The sequence below is a fragment of the Elgaria multicarinata genome, chromosome 5, assembly GCF_023053635.1.
Source record: "Elgaria multicarinata webbii isolate HBS135686 ecotype San Diego chromosome 5, rElgMul1.1.pri, whole genome shotgun sequence".
Classification (NCBI taxonomy): Eukaryota; Metazoa; Chordata; class Lepidosauria; order Squamata; family Anguidae; genus Elgaria; species Elgaria multicarinata.
The window spans coordinates 138,310,971-138,326,474 of record NC_086175.1 but is presented as its reverse complement, the minus strand read 5'-3'; the positions used below and the strand labels follow the sequence as shown (position 1 = coordinate 138,326,474).

At 54.7% G+C, this 15,504-nt stretch overlaps 1 protein-coding gene across 1 annotated transcript in view; it reads right to left on the bottom strand.

The window, feature by feature from the left end:
• Positions 1-15,504, bottom strand: part of INPPL1 (inositol polyphosphate phosphatase like 1) — a 94,154-nt gene that overhangs the window by 11,340 nt on the left and 67,310 nt on the right. Inside the window, exons 11-23 of the mRNA XM_063127361.1 lie at positions 14,740-14,842; positions 13,568-13,764; positions 11,641-11,758; positions 10,489-10,585; positions 9,841-9,979; positions 9,536-9,635; positions 7,706-7,794; positions 6,446-6,527; positions 6,067-6,156; positions 5,127-5,240; positions 2,927-3,015; positions 2,482-2,569; positions 273-428 (exon numbers count right to left, since the gene is read on the bottom strand). Coding sequence (XP_062983431.1) covers positions 273-428; positions 2,482-2,569; positions 2,927-3,015; positions 5,127-5,240; positions 6,067-6,156; positions 6,446-6,527; positions 7,706-7,794; positions 9,536-9,635; positions 9,841-9,979; positions 10,489-10,585; positions 11,641-11,758; positions 13,568-13,764; positions 14,740-14,842 — 1,462 coding nt within the window. The remainder of the gene's footprint in view (positions 1-272; positions 429-2,481; positions 2,570-2,926; positions 3,016-5,126; positions 5,241-6,066; positions 6,157-6,445; positions 6,528-7,705; positions 7,795-9,535; positions 9,636-9,840; positions 9,980-10,488; positions 10,586-11,640; positions 11,759-13,567; positions 13,765-14,739; positions 14,843-15,504) is intronic.

Genomic DNA, 15,504 nt, shown 5'->3' with positions numbered 1-15,504 from the left:
ATTCAATTAATTGTTACTGTTTTGAATTTTATCGTTATTATCTTCCCTAGTGGGTCATTGAAAACCGCTATTCTGAATAATGATTTTTATAGTGTAGGGTAGGGGGCACTGGGCATGACTTTATGGAACCAAGGGGGCGGTGACCTGAAAAAGTTTGGGAACCACTGCTTTAGAGACTGGCTGGTGGAGCAGACAGGACACGTCTCAGCCACACAGCCAGCGGCCATCCGAGCGCCCCACACCCCGGTCCTCCTCCTCCTCCTCCTCCTCACCGTAGAGCCTCTCGCGGGTCCCCATCCGCTCCGCTGGGACCCGAACCTTCATGGAGCCGCGGATGTTGCCCGTCTCCTCGCCGCGGTGGGACAGGTAGGTGAGGAACTGCTGGGCCGTGCTTCCGATCATGGATTTGAGGGCAATGACACACTCGCCTGGGAGGGAGGAGACGCAATACGAGCGCGGGACAAGGAATGGAGGCCTGCCCCAGCCACGCGCCCTCCAGAGGCGTTGGACCACAACTCCCAGCATCCCCCAGCCAGCATGGTCAGGATGGGAGCTGTGGTCCAATCCCTTTCAAGGACGCCCCGTTGGGGAAGGCCGGGATACAGAGTTGGGGTTGGCCACTGGGCAGCCATCGTGAAACCCCTGCCCAGCCCCGGCGCTCCATGGAGGGGCCTCGGGCAAAGCCACCCTCTTTCGGCCGAACCTCCCTCAAAGGGCTGTTGTGAAGTCAACGTTCCCAACGCAGTTTTGTTTGTGCAGAACTACGGGGTGTCACGAGGAACGTCACCCCACGGAAGATACCTGAGCTCGGGGTATCAGGCCGCGTGGGGTCACCAAGTCACCAACGCAGTGTACTGGAGCCCTGCCCGCACTGGCGTTTGTTTTTATTAACAGAGATGCTGACATCATCTGCCCACCCACCCCGGGATGTCCCTGTTCCCCTCTGCGCTTAGCTGCAATCCTCACAGTAGCTGGGAGGAAATGCATTTTCTAAGCGACAATACCTTGTCCATAGTTAAAACGCAATGTCTTTTCGGGTGGCTGACCCTGGAACTCTTTCACTTTGCAAAAGAGCTGTTCCCGGAGGAGATGTAACCTGCTAGATTCGGTTTGTTGATTTGGATCAATGCAGCAGCCTGAAATTCTGGACTCTCCTTGGGGCCATGGGCTCTGGAGACGGTCACGATGAGCGCCTGTACTTCCAAACTGACCGCCACACTCCTGCCCATGTGCCCGCCCCCCACTCCCCAGGCCCCTTCCTTGGCGATCACTGACGTGCCCTCCTCCTCCTCCCAATTGTGATCACATTCTCATATTTGCTTCCTGGCAGCTGGGACGGTTTCAGAGTGAAGCAGGAGCCTCCAGCTGCTGTCACCACCTGGAATTCCCATGAACGCGGTGGCCAGTCCTTTGCGGCCAGCCATGGCCACCCCCTACGGCAGCCAGGCTAGTTTCCCAACGCTCCACAGGAGCTCGCCAATCCCAAAGGGGCCAGCCACTCTTGCCTTCGCTGATCAATCAGATGAGTTCGGATCAAAATAAATAAATCAAATCTGCCAGTATCGTACTGCCCTTATACAAATCTATGGCGCAACCACACACAGAAGACTGTGTACAGTCCTGGTCACCACACCTAAAAGAGGATATTATAGAGCTGGAAAAAGGGCAGGAAAGGGCAACTCAAATGATCAAGGGCCTGGAGCATTGAGCAGGGGGTTGGGCTTGATGGCCTTATAGGCCCCTTCCAACTCTACTATTCTATGATCTCCCCTATGAGGGAAGGTTACAACAGCTGGGATTGTTTAGCTTGGAAAAAAGGAGGCTGAGGGGAGACATGATAGAGGTGTACGAAATCAGGCCTGGTGTGGAGAATGTGGACGGGGAGACATTTTTCTCCCTCTCTCAAAATAGTAGAACCCAGTGGGGTCATCCCATGAAACTGATGGGTGGGAGATCCAGGACAAATAAAAGGTAGGGCTTCTTCATACAGTGCAGAGTTAAATTATGGAACTCCCTACCACAAGATGTAGTGATGGCCACCAATCTGGATGGCTTTAAAAGGGGGTTGGATACATTCCTGGAGGAGAAGGCCATCAATGGCTCCTAGCCCTGATGGTTGTGTGCTATCTCCAGTATTCAAAGCAGTAAGCCTGTGTGCACTAGTTGCTGGGGAACATGGGCAGGAGAGTGCTGTTGCACCATGGCCTGCTTGTTCATCTCTGGCCGATGGATGGTTGGCCACTGTGTGAACAGAGTACTGGACTAGATGGACCCTGGGTCTGATCCAGCATCAGGGCCCTTCTGATGTATTTCCGGATGAAGAAAGCCGTAACGCTGAAGGTGCGCAGCGCTCTTGAAACCAGATGCAGGAAGCTGCCCATTGCCCCCCTGCACTTAAGAGAGATGCTGTGGGGGGGGGGTGTCCAGGTCTACGGCGTTTCCTGCTTCTGACCCACACCTGCCTGGAACAGCTAAGCTTACCATAGGATTCGTAGCCATCCAAAGATTTGACGGTCAAGAGGATGTGCTGGTCTTGCAGGTACTCGATGTCGGACAGAATCGGCTTGAGCTGTCGGCGGAGGAATGAGAGGAGATGGGCTTCAATAAACCAACTGTTTGAGGGAAGTCCATAAATGTCTCCATTTTACAGAAGTGGGAAGTGAGGCTGAACAACTGAACTAGTCCTGATGGCTATGTGCTCCTTCCAGGAGTCAAGGGGCAGCCTGCCCTAAAGAGCGCCTGATGGAGCGAACCTCCGAGGTCCGTCCGAGGCCTGCCGAAAGGCCTTCTCCACTCAGCCACCCCAGCTCCTGCCCCTTCCCGAGGGCTGCTGCCTTTCCCCCTCTGCCTCTTACAGGTCCCCCCAGCCAAGCAGCCTTTCGGCTTCCTCCGGTTCAGCGCGGGCGCAGGGGAAGGGCTGCCTCACCGTGGGCAGCTGCCTGGACGACCACTGGACCTTCAAGAAGTTGATGTTGTCGCTGCTCTGGGAATCGTTCTCAAAGCTCTTCTTGAACTCTGGGGAAAGGAGAGAAGAGGAGCATGTGACGGGGCGGCGGAGCCGGCCCCCGGCTGCATCCACACGAGGGATCCCACTCCTGCGCTGGGCGGCTCACATGCAAACGCTTCAGGTGAAGGCCGGGGCCCAAACAGGCAGGGCTGTATCTATCAGCTTCGTCTCCCCCCGCACCCCAGGTTTACTCTGGAGTAGGTGCAGGGAGGCCACCCTGGATCAGACGCCAGGGCTCAGATCCAGACCGGGACGACCAAAACAATAGATTCAAAGTCACGTCCGTTTTGATGCTCAGCACTTCCCCCAACGGACGGGTGAAGCTCCGTGAAAGTATCCCTGGGCTTCTCCTGCTTTGTATCGAGGAGGTGAAGGTCCCCTCGGCGGTGGGCAACAGCACCCAAGGGAGGCTCTACCTGCCTAACATCCCATCATAAACCCGCAAGTGCGCGGGGGGAGCAGGGTGCCCTCCCACCCTTTCCTGGTCTCTACTCATTCTAACCCTTGGGGTCAAACTACATGTTACGTTCTTTGCGTAAAGAGTCGCTGCGGATTATCCGTTCTTTCTTTCTTTCTTTTACTCTAGAGCGAAAGTGTGTGGCCCCAATTTGGATTGAAACCACTGTGCACGAGGGGGGGAGGATTAAATTGCTCCATCCCCACTGTTCGCTTCCTATTATCACACACACACACACACACACACACTAAAAAGGGGAGAGACATTGATACCAAGTGGTTTTCCCCCCTCTATATAAAACTTCCATTCAGGGAATTTCAGGAAGCAAATTGGGTGTGCGGGTGTATTAGAATCATAGAATGGTAAGAGCTGGAAGGGGCCCACAAGGCCATTGAGTCCAACCCCCTGCTCCGTGCAGGGATCCACCCTAAAGCATCCCTGACAGATGGTGGTCCAGCTGCCTCTTGAAGGCCTCTAGGGTGGGAGAAGAGCCCACAACCTCCCTAGGGAACTGGTTCCATTGTCGTACTGCTCTAACAGTCAGGAAGTTTTTCCTGATGTCCAGCCGGACTCTGGCTTCCTGTAACTTGGGCCCATGATTCCATGTCCTGCACTCTGGAAGGATCGAGAAGAGATCCTGGCCCTCCTCTGCTTGACAACCTTTTAAGTATTTCATAGAATCATAGGATAGTAGAGTTGGAAGGCGCCTCTAGGGCCATCAAGTCCAACCCCCTGCTCAATGCAGGAATCCACCCTAAAGCATCCCTGACAGATGGTTGTCCAGTGCTGGGTGGGCCACAAAACCAGCAAGAGGTTCCAATAACTAGAGGCCTTCAAGAGGCAGCTGGACAACCATCTGTCAGGGATGCTTTAAGGTGGATTCCTGCATTGAGAAGGGGGTTGGACTCGATGGCCCTGTAGGCCCCTATGATTCTAAGGCCATCAAGTCCAACCCCCTGCTAAAGCATCCCTGACAGATGGTGGTCCAGCTGCCTCTTGAAGGCCTCTAGGGTTGGAGAGCCCACCACCTCCTTAGGTCACTGGTTCCATTGTTGTACTGCTCTAACAGTCAGGAAGTTTTTCCTGATGTCCAGCTGGAATCTGGCTTCCTTTAACTTGAGCCCATTATTCCGTGTCCTGCGCTCTGGGAGGATCGAATATTTGAAGAGTGCTCTCATGTCTCCCCTCAATCTTCTCTTCTCCAGGCTAAACGTGCCCAGTTCTTTCAGTCTCTCTTCATAGGGCTTTGTTTCCAGACCCCTGATCATCCTGGTCGCCCTCCTCTGAACACGCTCCAGCTTGTCTGCGTCCTTCTTGAACGCGTAGGGTGAGGGCAAAGTGCAATAAGGGGAAATACAAATAATGGGGGTGGGAGGGGGGGCAACACAGCCAAAAGGGATGCGGCCTCCCCTTGTGGCTGTGACTCCAGCCATCCCAACCCCCTGCTGAGGACGGTGGGGTGACGCTGGAATGGGCTGGGGGGTTCAGCACCCAAACACCCAATGGGCTGGGGACCGTGCCAGAAAGCCGCAGCGGCCACCTTGGCTTCTTTCACTCCCCAGATAGGCCTGGAGCGGTGGCCAAGGGAGGCCGGTCCCTAAGCGCAAGCAATAACAACCCTGCTAGAGCCGGGGTGGGGCGGGATCTCCGTCACGGACCCACCTTCAAGGCACGTGGAGTAGAACTCGATGAAGAACTTGGTCCGGCTGGCCGTCTTCACAATGGCCTCCACGCTCTCGAACTCAATGTAGGCCTGGTCTGAAGCCTTAGACAGACCTAGGGGCAGCGATAAGGGGCAGGCTGTGTGTCCGCATCTGCGTTCGCATGGGACGGGCCTGGGAGGAACACCCCGCTCCCTCACCACGGAGACTTAACCGCCTTTGCTGCACTGAGGACTAGAAACTCGCTTTTTCAGACTCAAATTTTTTGAAAGCTACCATTCAAGAAGGCAGCGGGTTATTATGCACCCTGTGCCAAATCCCGTGCTTCACTCGCTCACCCCAATAACTCCCCACAGCGGCCTCCGGCAGCGCTGCTCCCACTCCTCTAACCTACGGACCCATATGGATTTTGGTTCTCTTCGCGTCCTCAGAGCATCTTTCTTCCTGGTGACACAGCCCCCACTCCCAAGGCACAAGACACACACCCCTCTTTCCCACAGAGGTTTTGCCGTGGTGTCCTCTGCAGCCCAACGGTTTGCCCCCCCTCCTGCCCCCCCCCAGAGAAGTCTGTGCGTCTTTTGGGGAGCGATACTGAGATCCAGGCCACAGGGTCAGCATTTGCAAGGCAAGCTTGCTGAGGGTTTGGGCATGCGCCAGCCGGGGCAGAGGACGGTGTGCCCCAGGGTTGTCCCCACCCCACCCCACTCCACACCCCACAAGTTCCAGCAGGAAGGGGGAAGCATAGAATCATAGAATGGCAGAGTTGGAAGGGGCCTCTAAGGCCATCGAGTCCAACCCCCCGCTCAATGCAGGAAGCAGGCAGGGATGCAAAGAGAGCAACCCACCCAAGGCAAAGAGGCAATGCCAAATGGATACAGCCCTTTCTGCCTGCCCTAGTTTAAAATACACACACACACGCTTTGCCCTCCTGCCCCAGTTACCTTTCTTGGAAACAAACTGGGACGTAACTCCAACTTCGAAGGCGGCAAAGACAGGGGAATGGTCGCTGCTCACAATGTCGTCCGTGCAGCCTGGCAAAGACAGCGAGAGACCCCAGGCTGTGGCGGCGGCCAGAAGTGGGCCGGCCGGCCGGCACTTTGAATTGAGGGCGGGTGGGTGTGTTTAGCCAAGAGGCCAGGCATTCTCCACCACCCGACCTGAAACAGCTCAAGGGGGGGGAGGAGGAGGGGGAGGAATGGGACCCCTCCCGTCCAGAAGACAGGAACAAAGGTTCCAAAGCCTCAGGACGCTATTTGCCAGCCACGAACACATCCAGGGAGAAGGGGGGAAACAGACCACCCCCCACCCCTGGAATCTCACCGTAGGAGTTGCTATTGATGTGGGTCTCCGGGTAGGACTTCCAGAGGATGCGATCACACCACGAGGGAACGTTCGTCCTCACCTGGGAGCAGGGAAGGCCGGGTGAGGTGAGACACGCTGCATCAGGAGCCCACAGTATCCTCACTGCACACCCAACCAGGGCCCCTGACGTGTTTCTGGCTGCCAGGCAGCCCCAGAGAGAGAGCCTGGAACTCAGAGGAAACCCTCCGCAAGGCACCAGTCCTCAGTAAGGACAGGTCCAGAGGCTGCCTCAGATCTTAGGGGCCCTTGCTGACTGGCTCAATGTGATCCTCTGCCAGACACTCCATTAGTGTTCCATCCATCTTTCTCTGCTGGTCCTGCATGACAGTCGGTGCTCTGTTCCTGGCCTCTCTATGTCACGAGAGAATAGTTATTCCCAGGGCGACAGACCAGGCAGGCGACGCTGCCTGACTCGAGAATCCCGTTCTTTAAGACTGTGCCAGTTGATGGTCTCTCTGCTTCAAGAGCCAAGGACCACCCAACCAGAGGCCATCTTTACTGGGTAAAACCGGGTGTATATGAAGCCACATGGAGGGGGGTGGAAGACCAAGGAGTTGGAGCCGTTGGTGGGGTCACAGGGGACGGACGGACAAGAACCTCTGGAGCCTTTTGGACTGAACGGCTCCAATGGAACGTTGCCAAGTAGCAGCACATAGGCAGGGCCTTCTCAGCGGTGGCCCCAACCCTTTGGAACACGCTCCCAAGTGCGGTTCGAGAGGCAGAAATGGTGGCAAGTTGCAAACACACCTGCTCACACAGGCCTTTCCCTGATCTGTAAGGGACCCTATTACTATCCTGTTGAATTGCTATGTTTTAAATTATTTTTATCTTTTAAAAATATCCTTAGATTGCCATTTTTAACATGAACCACTTAGTGATTTCAATATATTAAGTCAGCCTTCCTCAACCTGGGGCGCTCCAGATGTGTTGGACTGCATCTCCCAGAATGCCCCAGCCAGCAGAGCTGGCTGGGGCATTCTGGGAGTTGTAGTCCAACACATCTGGAGCGCCCCAGGTTGAGGAAGGCTGTATTAAGTGGTATAAACGTATGAGTGATTGACTGATTAAATGATCTTCACCCAAGCTGGACAAAATGCAAACTGTCCCCCCCCCCAATAGCATAGATCCCCCCCCATCAACATTTGAAACATCCCCCCTCTCGGTGCCGGTTCCCCCCCACCCCCCAAGCAAGCCACCTCTTGGGCTCCAAGCACCTACCCCGGTAGGCTTCTGCTTATGCCAGACGTAGGTATCCCGGGAGCCTCTCTCATAGCGGTACGTGGGGGGGAAGGTGATCTCCTCCTCACCTGGGAAAAGCGGAAGACAAAACCGGAGCCGGGCTGAGCTTGAGGGGAGGCTTTCCGCCTCAAAGTCCGGCGCAGACTCCCTGAGATTCGCTTGGAAAAAGGCAGAAAGCTGGCAGGGGAACCGTGGCTCGGGGGAGGCAGGAATTCCTCCCGTTTTAAAGGGATTCCGTTGGGCTGCTCCTTACAGCAGCTAAACGCAGAGGCTGGGAGCTTCCCTTGCTCAAGGGACGGTGTAGCGCAAAGTGTGATGGGACAGGCTCCAGCCCCAAAAGAAGTGGGGGTGTTGCTGTCAATCACAGGCGCTCCATTTTAGAGGAACACCTCCCACCTGTCTCCTGTGTGGGTACGGCAACGGGTTAGGTGCAGGTCTATATTCCGATTTTGCAGAAAAGGGCAACTCAAATGGTCAAGGAGCTGGAGCATCTCCCCTAGGAGGGAAGGTTACAACAGCTGGGATTGATTAGCGTGGGAAAAAAAAGGCTGAAGGGAGACATGATGGAGGGGTACAAAATGATGCCTGGTGTGGAGAAGGTGGACAGGGAGACTTTTTTCTCCCGCTCCCACAATACTAGAACCCAATGGGGTCATTGTCCCATGAAGCTGATGGGTGGGAGATCCAGGACAAATAAAAGGAAGTCCTTCTTCACACAGCGCATAGTTAAACTGTGGAACTCACTGCCGCAAGATGTCGTGACGGCCACCCATTTGGATGGCTTTAAAAGGAGGTCAGATAAATTCCTGGAGGCGACGGCTATCCACGGCTACTAGCCCTGATGGTTGTGTGCTATCTCCCGTATTTGAGGCAGTAAGCCTGTGTGCACCAGTCCTGGGGAACATGGGTGGGGGGAGCTGTTGCACCATGTCCTGCTTGTGGGTCCCTGGCTGGACTAGATGGACCCTTGGTCTGATCCAGCATCAGGGCCCTTCTTAGGTTCTTAACCACTGGCAGAAGATTTATCAACACGATATTGGCTGAATATCAAAACATTGTAAACCGCTCAGAGAGCTTTTTTTTAAACCGCCCAGAGAGCTTTTTTTTAAACCGCCCAGAGAGCTTCAGCTATTGGGTGGCATAGAAATGCAATAAATAAATTTACGGACGTGACGCTTTATTCCTATAGCTACATCTGTGACTGGCGTTTCTGCAGTTGCCTATCTCACATGCTGTTTATTCTGACGTTAGAAGTCCTCGTGACCTTGCAGGTAATGTTGTGCGCAAAGGTCGTATTTGTATAACAGCCTTCCTCAACCTGGGGCGCTCCAGATGTGTTGGACTGCATCTCCCAGAATGCCCCAGCCAGCAGAGCTGGCTGGGGCATTCTGGGAGTTGTAGTGCAACACATCTGGAGCGCCCCAGGTTGAGGAAGGCTGGATAGCGCATAGCGTCGGCCCATTGTTTGCTTTTGGGCCGGCTGCTGTGATCCGGGCTACCGGAGGGTTTTTTGGGGGGGTGAGGATTTGGGACACCTGCTGAAAGTTGGGAGGGGGGGGAGCACAGAAGCAATCAGTCAATTAATTGGAGGGGAGGAGCCTGAGAAGCAAAGAGCAACATGACCGGTTTGGAAAAAATAGTGAAGATTGCTGCTCTGTCTGTTCGTCTAAACTTTTTTTCTTAAAAGCATTTCAAAGTTATTTAAAGCCACGTCTGCCCCTGAGCACGGCCTGCCGCCAAACCTATAGCGAGTGCGTGAGGGCGAGGGCCCACCGCCAGCCACCGGCAGGAGAGAGATAAACTGCTCACTGAATCGCAGGAAGATCTTGTGTTTCTCCTTCTCCAGGCTGAGCTGATCCACCTTGAGGAGCGGCTCAAACTCCTTGCGGTTGATGTAGTTGAGAATTTCCTGAGGGGAGAGAATTCCACAGAGCCCTGGTTTGATGCCGGAAGCCAGGCACCCCCAACTCGACTCGTCCACGTGCATCACGGCCCACTTGGGTGCTCAGAAGAGCAAAATGTAGCCCTCTGCACATGCTCAGAAGCCTCCCAAGGATGAGTCCTGCCCCTCCCCGGAAGATCAGAGCGCCCCCACCCCCACTCTCCTTCCTCACTTGAATGTCCATGTCCAGACGGTAGTTAAGGTCCCCGAACCAGAAGAGGTGGGTGAAGCGGAGCGAGATGTCGAAGGAGGTGAGCTGCTTGTCACCCAGGGAAAGGAGGCGCAGGATGTCCAGGTAATTCTGGTTCCTCCTGGATGGCAGAGAGGGGAGAAATGAAGAGGAGGAGGAGGAGGAGGAGGAGAGTGGTGTATGCGAAGCTAACAGGGAGCAGAGATGCAAAGAAGTGAACAACTAGCCACCGTCATGAGCTCTGGAGGCATGCATTGCCCTACCAAAGAGAGGCCCCCCGTTCAGAAGACCCCTTAAACCACGGCTTTAACCATGGTGGTTAAGCCAGAAAGCCAGGCCGTGTTTAGAAGACACCTGAAAAAATGGCTTTAACCATGGTGAATAAGGCTTTATGCTTTATTCACCGGGGTTAAAGCCATGGTTTAAGGTGTCTTTATTTATTTATTTATTTATTTATTTATTACATTTTTATACCGCCCAATAGCCGAAGCTCTCTGAACACAGTCTTCTGAACACAGCCTGGCTTTCTGGCTTAACTACCATGGTTTAAGGTGTCTTCTGAACGCAGCCTGGCTTCCTGTCGGGCCCAAGAGGCCCCCTGCAGCCGCCCTCCTCAAGAAGGTGACTCACCTGGCCGTCTTCTCATTGCCTGAGGTGAGGTGGCAGTTGACAAACCCAAAGGACGTGCCGTTGAACATGAAGGAGACGCCCACGGCCCCTTTATTCCCTGAGAAACAAAATGGAGGTACATTTATTCATTTATTAAATTTATATACTGCCCCATAGGCGAAGCTCTCTGGGCGGTTTACAAAAGTTAAAAACAGTGAACATTAAAAAAGTATACAAAATTCAAAACCATCAAAAATATAAAAAAACAACAGTATAAAACAACAGGATCCATTTAAACAACAACAGTTCTGGGGGCCATTAAAAAACAAACAAACTTAGCATATGTTGTTAAATGCCTGGGAGAAAAGTCTTGACCTGGTGCCGAAAAGATAACAATGTTGGCGCCAGGCGAGCCTCATCGGGGAGATCATTCCACAGTCGGGGGGCCACCACCGAAAAGGCCCTCTCCCTTGTTGCCATCCTCCGAGCTTCCCTCGGAGTCGGCACTTGGAGTAGGACCTTAGATGTTGATCGTAGTGTACGGGTAGGTTCATAATAATAATGTCGGGAGAGGCGTTCCGTCAGGTCCCAAGCCATGTAGGGCTTTATAGGTTAAAACCAGCACCTTGAATTGGGCTCAGAAACGTATAGGCAGCCAATGCAAGCAGGCCAGAATCGGTGTTATATGCTCCAACCTCCCTGTTCCAGCTATCAATCTGGCCGCTGCATTTTACACAAGCTGCAGCTTCCAAACCGTCTTCAAAGTCAGCCCCAAGTAGAGCGCATTGCAGTAATCTAATTTAGAGGTTCCCAGAGTATGGACGACTGAAGCTAGGTTATCCCTGTCCAGATAGAGGCGTAGCTGGGCCATCAATGGTCACTAACTGCCTTGAGCCCCAGAACTGAGAAAAGGGCAGGATATAAATTAATAAATAAAAATCCTGATGGCTAAGTGCAGCCTCCAGTGTCAGAGGCAGTGAGCCTCTATATACACCAGTTGCTGGGGAGCATGGGTGGGAGGCTGCTGTTGCACCATGTTCTGCTTCTGGGTTGCTCTGGGATTCTAAAACGGACTCAACATGAATACCGTTGAAACTACCCAATTCCTGCTGGAGGAATCCCTGCCAGCCTCCCAACCGAGAGGTCTCCACCCCTCACCCGCCCTGCCTTTACCGAGAGTGTTGGCGATCCCCGTTTTCACGCTGGAGGTGCTGACGTGGCTGATCCGATTCTCGTGTTCCGGTTTCACCAGGACGGCTATTTTAATGTTCCACAGAGACTGCATGGCGATCTGGAAAGGCAACCCAGAAGGGGGGAGTTTTTTAATCTGAACGCGTCGGTTTGGGCGATGCCTTTCCCCCGGCTGGCTCCCCATTGCCAGAACTTGCCATGGGACGGGCAATAGGGGAGGCTGTGCTCATCTCCACAAAGGCTCTTCTCGCTGGGCTGGTGATGCAAGGTGGCGACAGGGGTGGAGTAAGGCCAGCAAAGCTGGAGGCCTTTCAATGTTAACATGCTTTGCCTTCCTTGGCCCAGTAAGAAAGGAACAACCGAAAGAAACTGTTCTATGAAGCGCGCTCGCAGGGAGGGTCCAGAACTCTGCCTGTGCACGTGGGAAAGCCTTGAATTTGATTCCTGACATCTCCAGCTTGGAGGGCAAGAGAAGAAGTATAGCTTCCAAATGGCGTGAGGTACTGGTTCCTCTCTATTCGGCCCTGGTTAGGCCTCCTCTAGAGTATTGCATCCAGTTCTGGGCTCCACAATTCAAGAAGGACGCAGACAAGCTGGAGCGTGTTCAGAGGAGGGCAACCAGGATGATCAGGGGTCTGGAAACAAAGCCCTATGAGGAGAGACTGAAAGAACTGGGCATGTTTAGCCTGGAGAAGAGAAGGCTGAGGGGAGACATGATAGCACTCTTCAAATACTTCAAAGGTTGTCACACAGAGGAGGGCCAGGATCTCTTCTCAATCCTCCCAGAGTGCAGGACACGGAATAACGGGCTCAAGTTAAAGGAAGCCAGATTCCGGCTGGACATCAGGAAAAACTTCCTGACTGTTAGAGCAGTGCGACAATGGAATCAGTTGCCTGGTGAGGTTGTGGGCTCTCCCACCCTAGAGGCCTTCAAGAGGCAGCTGGACATCCATCTGTCGGGGATGCTTTAGGGTGGATTCCTGCATTGAGCAGGGAGTTGGACTCGATGGCCTTGTAGGCCCCTTCCAACTCTGCTATTCTATGATTCTAAGATAGCAAGAAAAGATAGAAGATTGCCTCTGCCTGACACCCTGGGAAGACACTGCCAGATGAAGTACGCAATACTGGGTCAGATGCGCCCCGACCAGGCCTCCTCGTATGCTGCCTTCCCTATGAACCGGAGTTCCTGCCGGCTTGCAGGCGGCTGCAGCCAGAGGTGGCTTTTTGGAACAAATACCGCCTGGACCCCGTCTTCTCTTGCAGCTCCATTGTCTAATGGGAAACTCCATCCGGTGGGCCCCTGGCATTCTGGAACTGGCTGCAGCAGCTTGGAGATGAAGGCAAGCACTCTGCACATGCACAGAGACACACCATTCCTTCCTAGGTTTTAGCCCAGAATTCAGACACGGGAATTAGGTTCTGGAGCTGAGACCGCAGTAGAGTAATCCCATCACAGACAGTGGTGGCAGTGGCTGAGTGGGGCTTTCCGGTGGCTGGGGTGGGGTAGGTGGGTATCTTACGTATTTATTAGGTATTTTGTTTCCGGCCCATCAGATAAAACTCTCTGGACAATAAGTCTTCAGCCCGTTCCACAACTCCTTTCCTTCCTGCTATGGAGACCATAAGCCAGACTTCCACCACCTGCTGCCCTCCATTTGCCTTGGACTACAGCTCCCATAATTCCCAGCCAGCATGGCTGTGGATTATGGGAGCTGCAGTCCAGGCCAAATGGAGGGCAGCAGGTAGTGGTAGGCAGCACTGTGGCAACCGGTGCCCCCCCCAGCTGATTTGGACTACAAAACCCATAATCCCCAGCAGCGCAAGTCATTGTCTATGTTGGCTGAAAGAGAAACCTGGGGCCGCCGCTGCCGCCGCCGCCACGTGCCTGGCCTGCCCCCGCTGCACCTACCGGCCGGTACTCGATCTCGGTGAAGTCTTTCAGGGTGCCACGCATGAAGTCCACCCACTCCTTGTCCCCCATGGAGTTCTCCTGGGTGCCGAAGACGTAGATGTCGTGGGGGATGGTGACGGTCATTTCGTCCAGCGTCTTGCCCAGGCCCTTCGAGGCCAGCCACGAGGCGAGGTGCTTGGGCGGCGGCACGCTGCCTGCGGGGGGTGGCAAGGAGCCGGCCCGTCAGGGGGAGAGAGACACGGGCCGTGGCCCAGAGCGGGGTCCCCCGTGGCTCCTCTGCTCAGGAGCGTGAGGCTCCACCCAAGCCCAGTGCAGGGGACGCGGCCTGAGCGGTGGCGGAAGCCCTGCAAGTCGGCTGGAGGGGGGCCACGGAAGGACGGCAGAGGTGTGGAACCCGTGTTGGGGGGTGACTGAAGTGCTGCATCTGCCCCCCATCGGGGAGGACGTGGGGCAGGCAGAGGCGAGTCAGCCAAGCCCCCTTCACTCCTTCCACAAAGGGGTCTGGACTGGCTCCCCCCGACCAGTGAATCAGCACACAGGGGAACCCCCACGCTTATGGCCCTGCTGTGACCAGGGATCATAGCAGGGACTCTTCCCCCTGCCGCTTCCCCAGGGGCCCCCAGTAGCAGGCCTTGGGCAGGGGGCCTGAGAGGGGCCCCCAAGTCTCCACGGGCCGGACTAGGGGAGGGGCTGTGGCTTCTGCTTGGCAGGCAGAGGGTCCCAGGTCCGATTCCCGGCTTCTCCAGGCAGGTCGAGGAAAGGAATCCCGCCTGAAGCCCTGGAGAGCCGCGGCTGCCAGTCAGAGTTGACAAGACTGGACTTAGATGGTCCGATTCAGTGTAAGGCAGCTTCCGATGTTTCTAGGAGGGAGGGAGGGAGGGAGGGAGGGAGGCTGCTTTGCGAAGAGCCACGGGGCCCAAGAAGCCACAAAAACAGGGACAATCGGCCAGGGGAGCAGCACGTGCGGAAGCTTCTGTCCTCAGCATCTCCAGGGCAAAGGAGACGGGGGCTGGCCCTAGAGAACAGCTGCCCATTGGGGTCAGACAGTGGCCAACGAGATGGACCAGTGACCTCAGCAGAAGGCCTCTCCGGCCTGCCCTGCCCCAGGACAGATGGCAGCCCAGATAAGGTTGCCTGTGGCCCCCCTCTCCCCAGACGGCAACACTCACCCATGTTCCACGTGCCAATGAAGACGGAAATCATGTCCGGCTCGTCCTGGTTGGAATGTCTGTTCTTCATCAGCTGCAGGAGCTGGCAGAAGGCCTCGCGCTTCTGGAGAGAGAGAGAGAGAGAGAGAGAGAGAGAGAGAGAGAGGAGGGAGGGAGGGAGGGAGGAGGGGGCAGCCAGACACAGGGAGCAAGTCAGCAGAGGGACACACAGACCATTCAGAAGTCCCCACCCCAATCCCTTTTGCTGGGCTTTTCAACAACAAGTCGCTAGGCCTCATGGTTACAGGGAAGGAGACATGCCACCTGCCCCCGTTCCGTCACGATAACAGCGCTGCATTTTGCAGTAGGTCTTATCTTACTATATATAGCATAGAATCAGAGAATAGTTGAGCTGGAAGGGGCCTCTAAGGCCATTGAGTCCAACTCCCTACTCAATGCAGGAATCCACCCTAAAGCATCCCTGACAGAGGGTTGTTCAGCTGCCTCTTGAAGACTTCTAGGGTGGGAAGAGCCCACCACATCCCTAGGTAACAGGTTCCATTGTCGTACAGCTCTAACAGTCAGGAAGTTTTTCCTGCTGTCCAACCGGAATCTGGCTTCCTGTAACTTGAGTCCGTTATTCCGTGTCCTGCACTCTGGGAGGATCGAGAAGAGATCCTGGCCCTCCTTGGAATTGGAATTGTTGTAGATCACAAGCTGAATATGAGCCAACAGTGCGATACGGCTGCAAGAAAGGCAAATGCTATTTTGGGCTGCATTATTAGA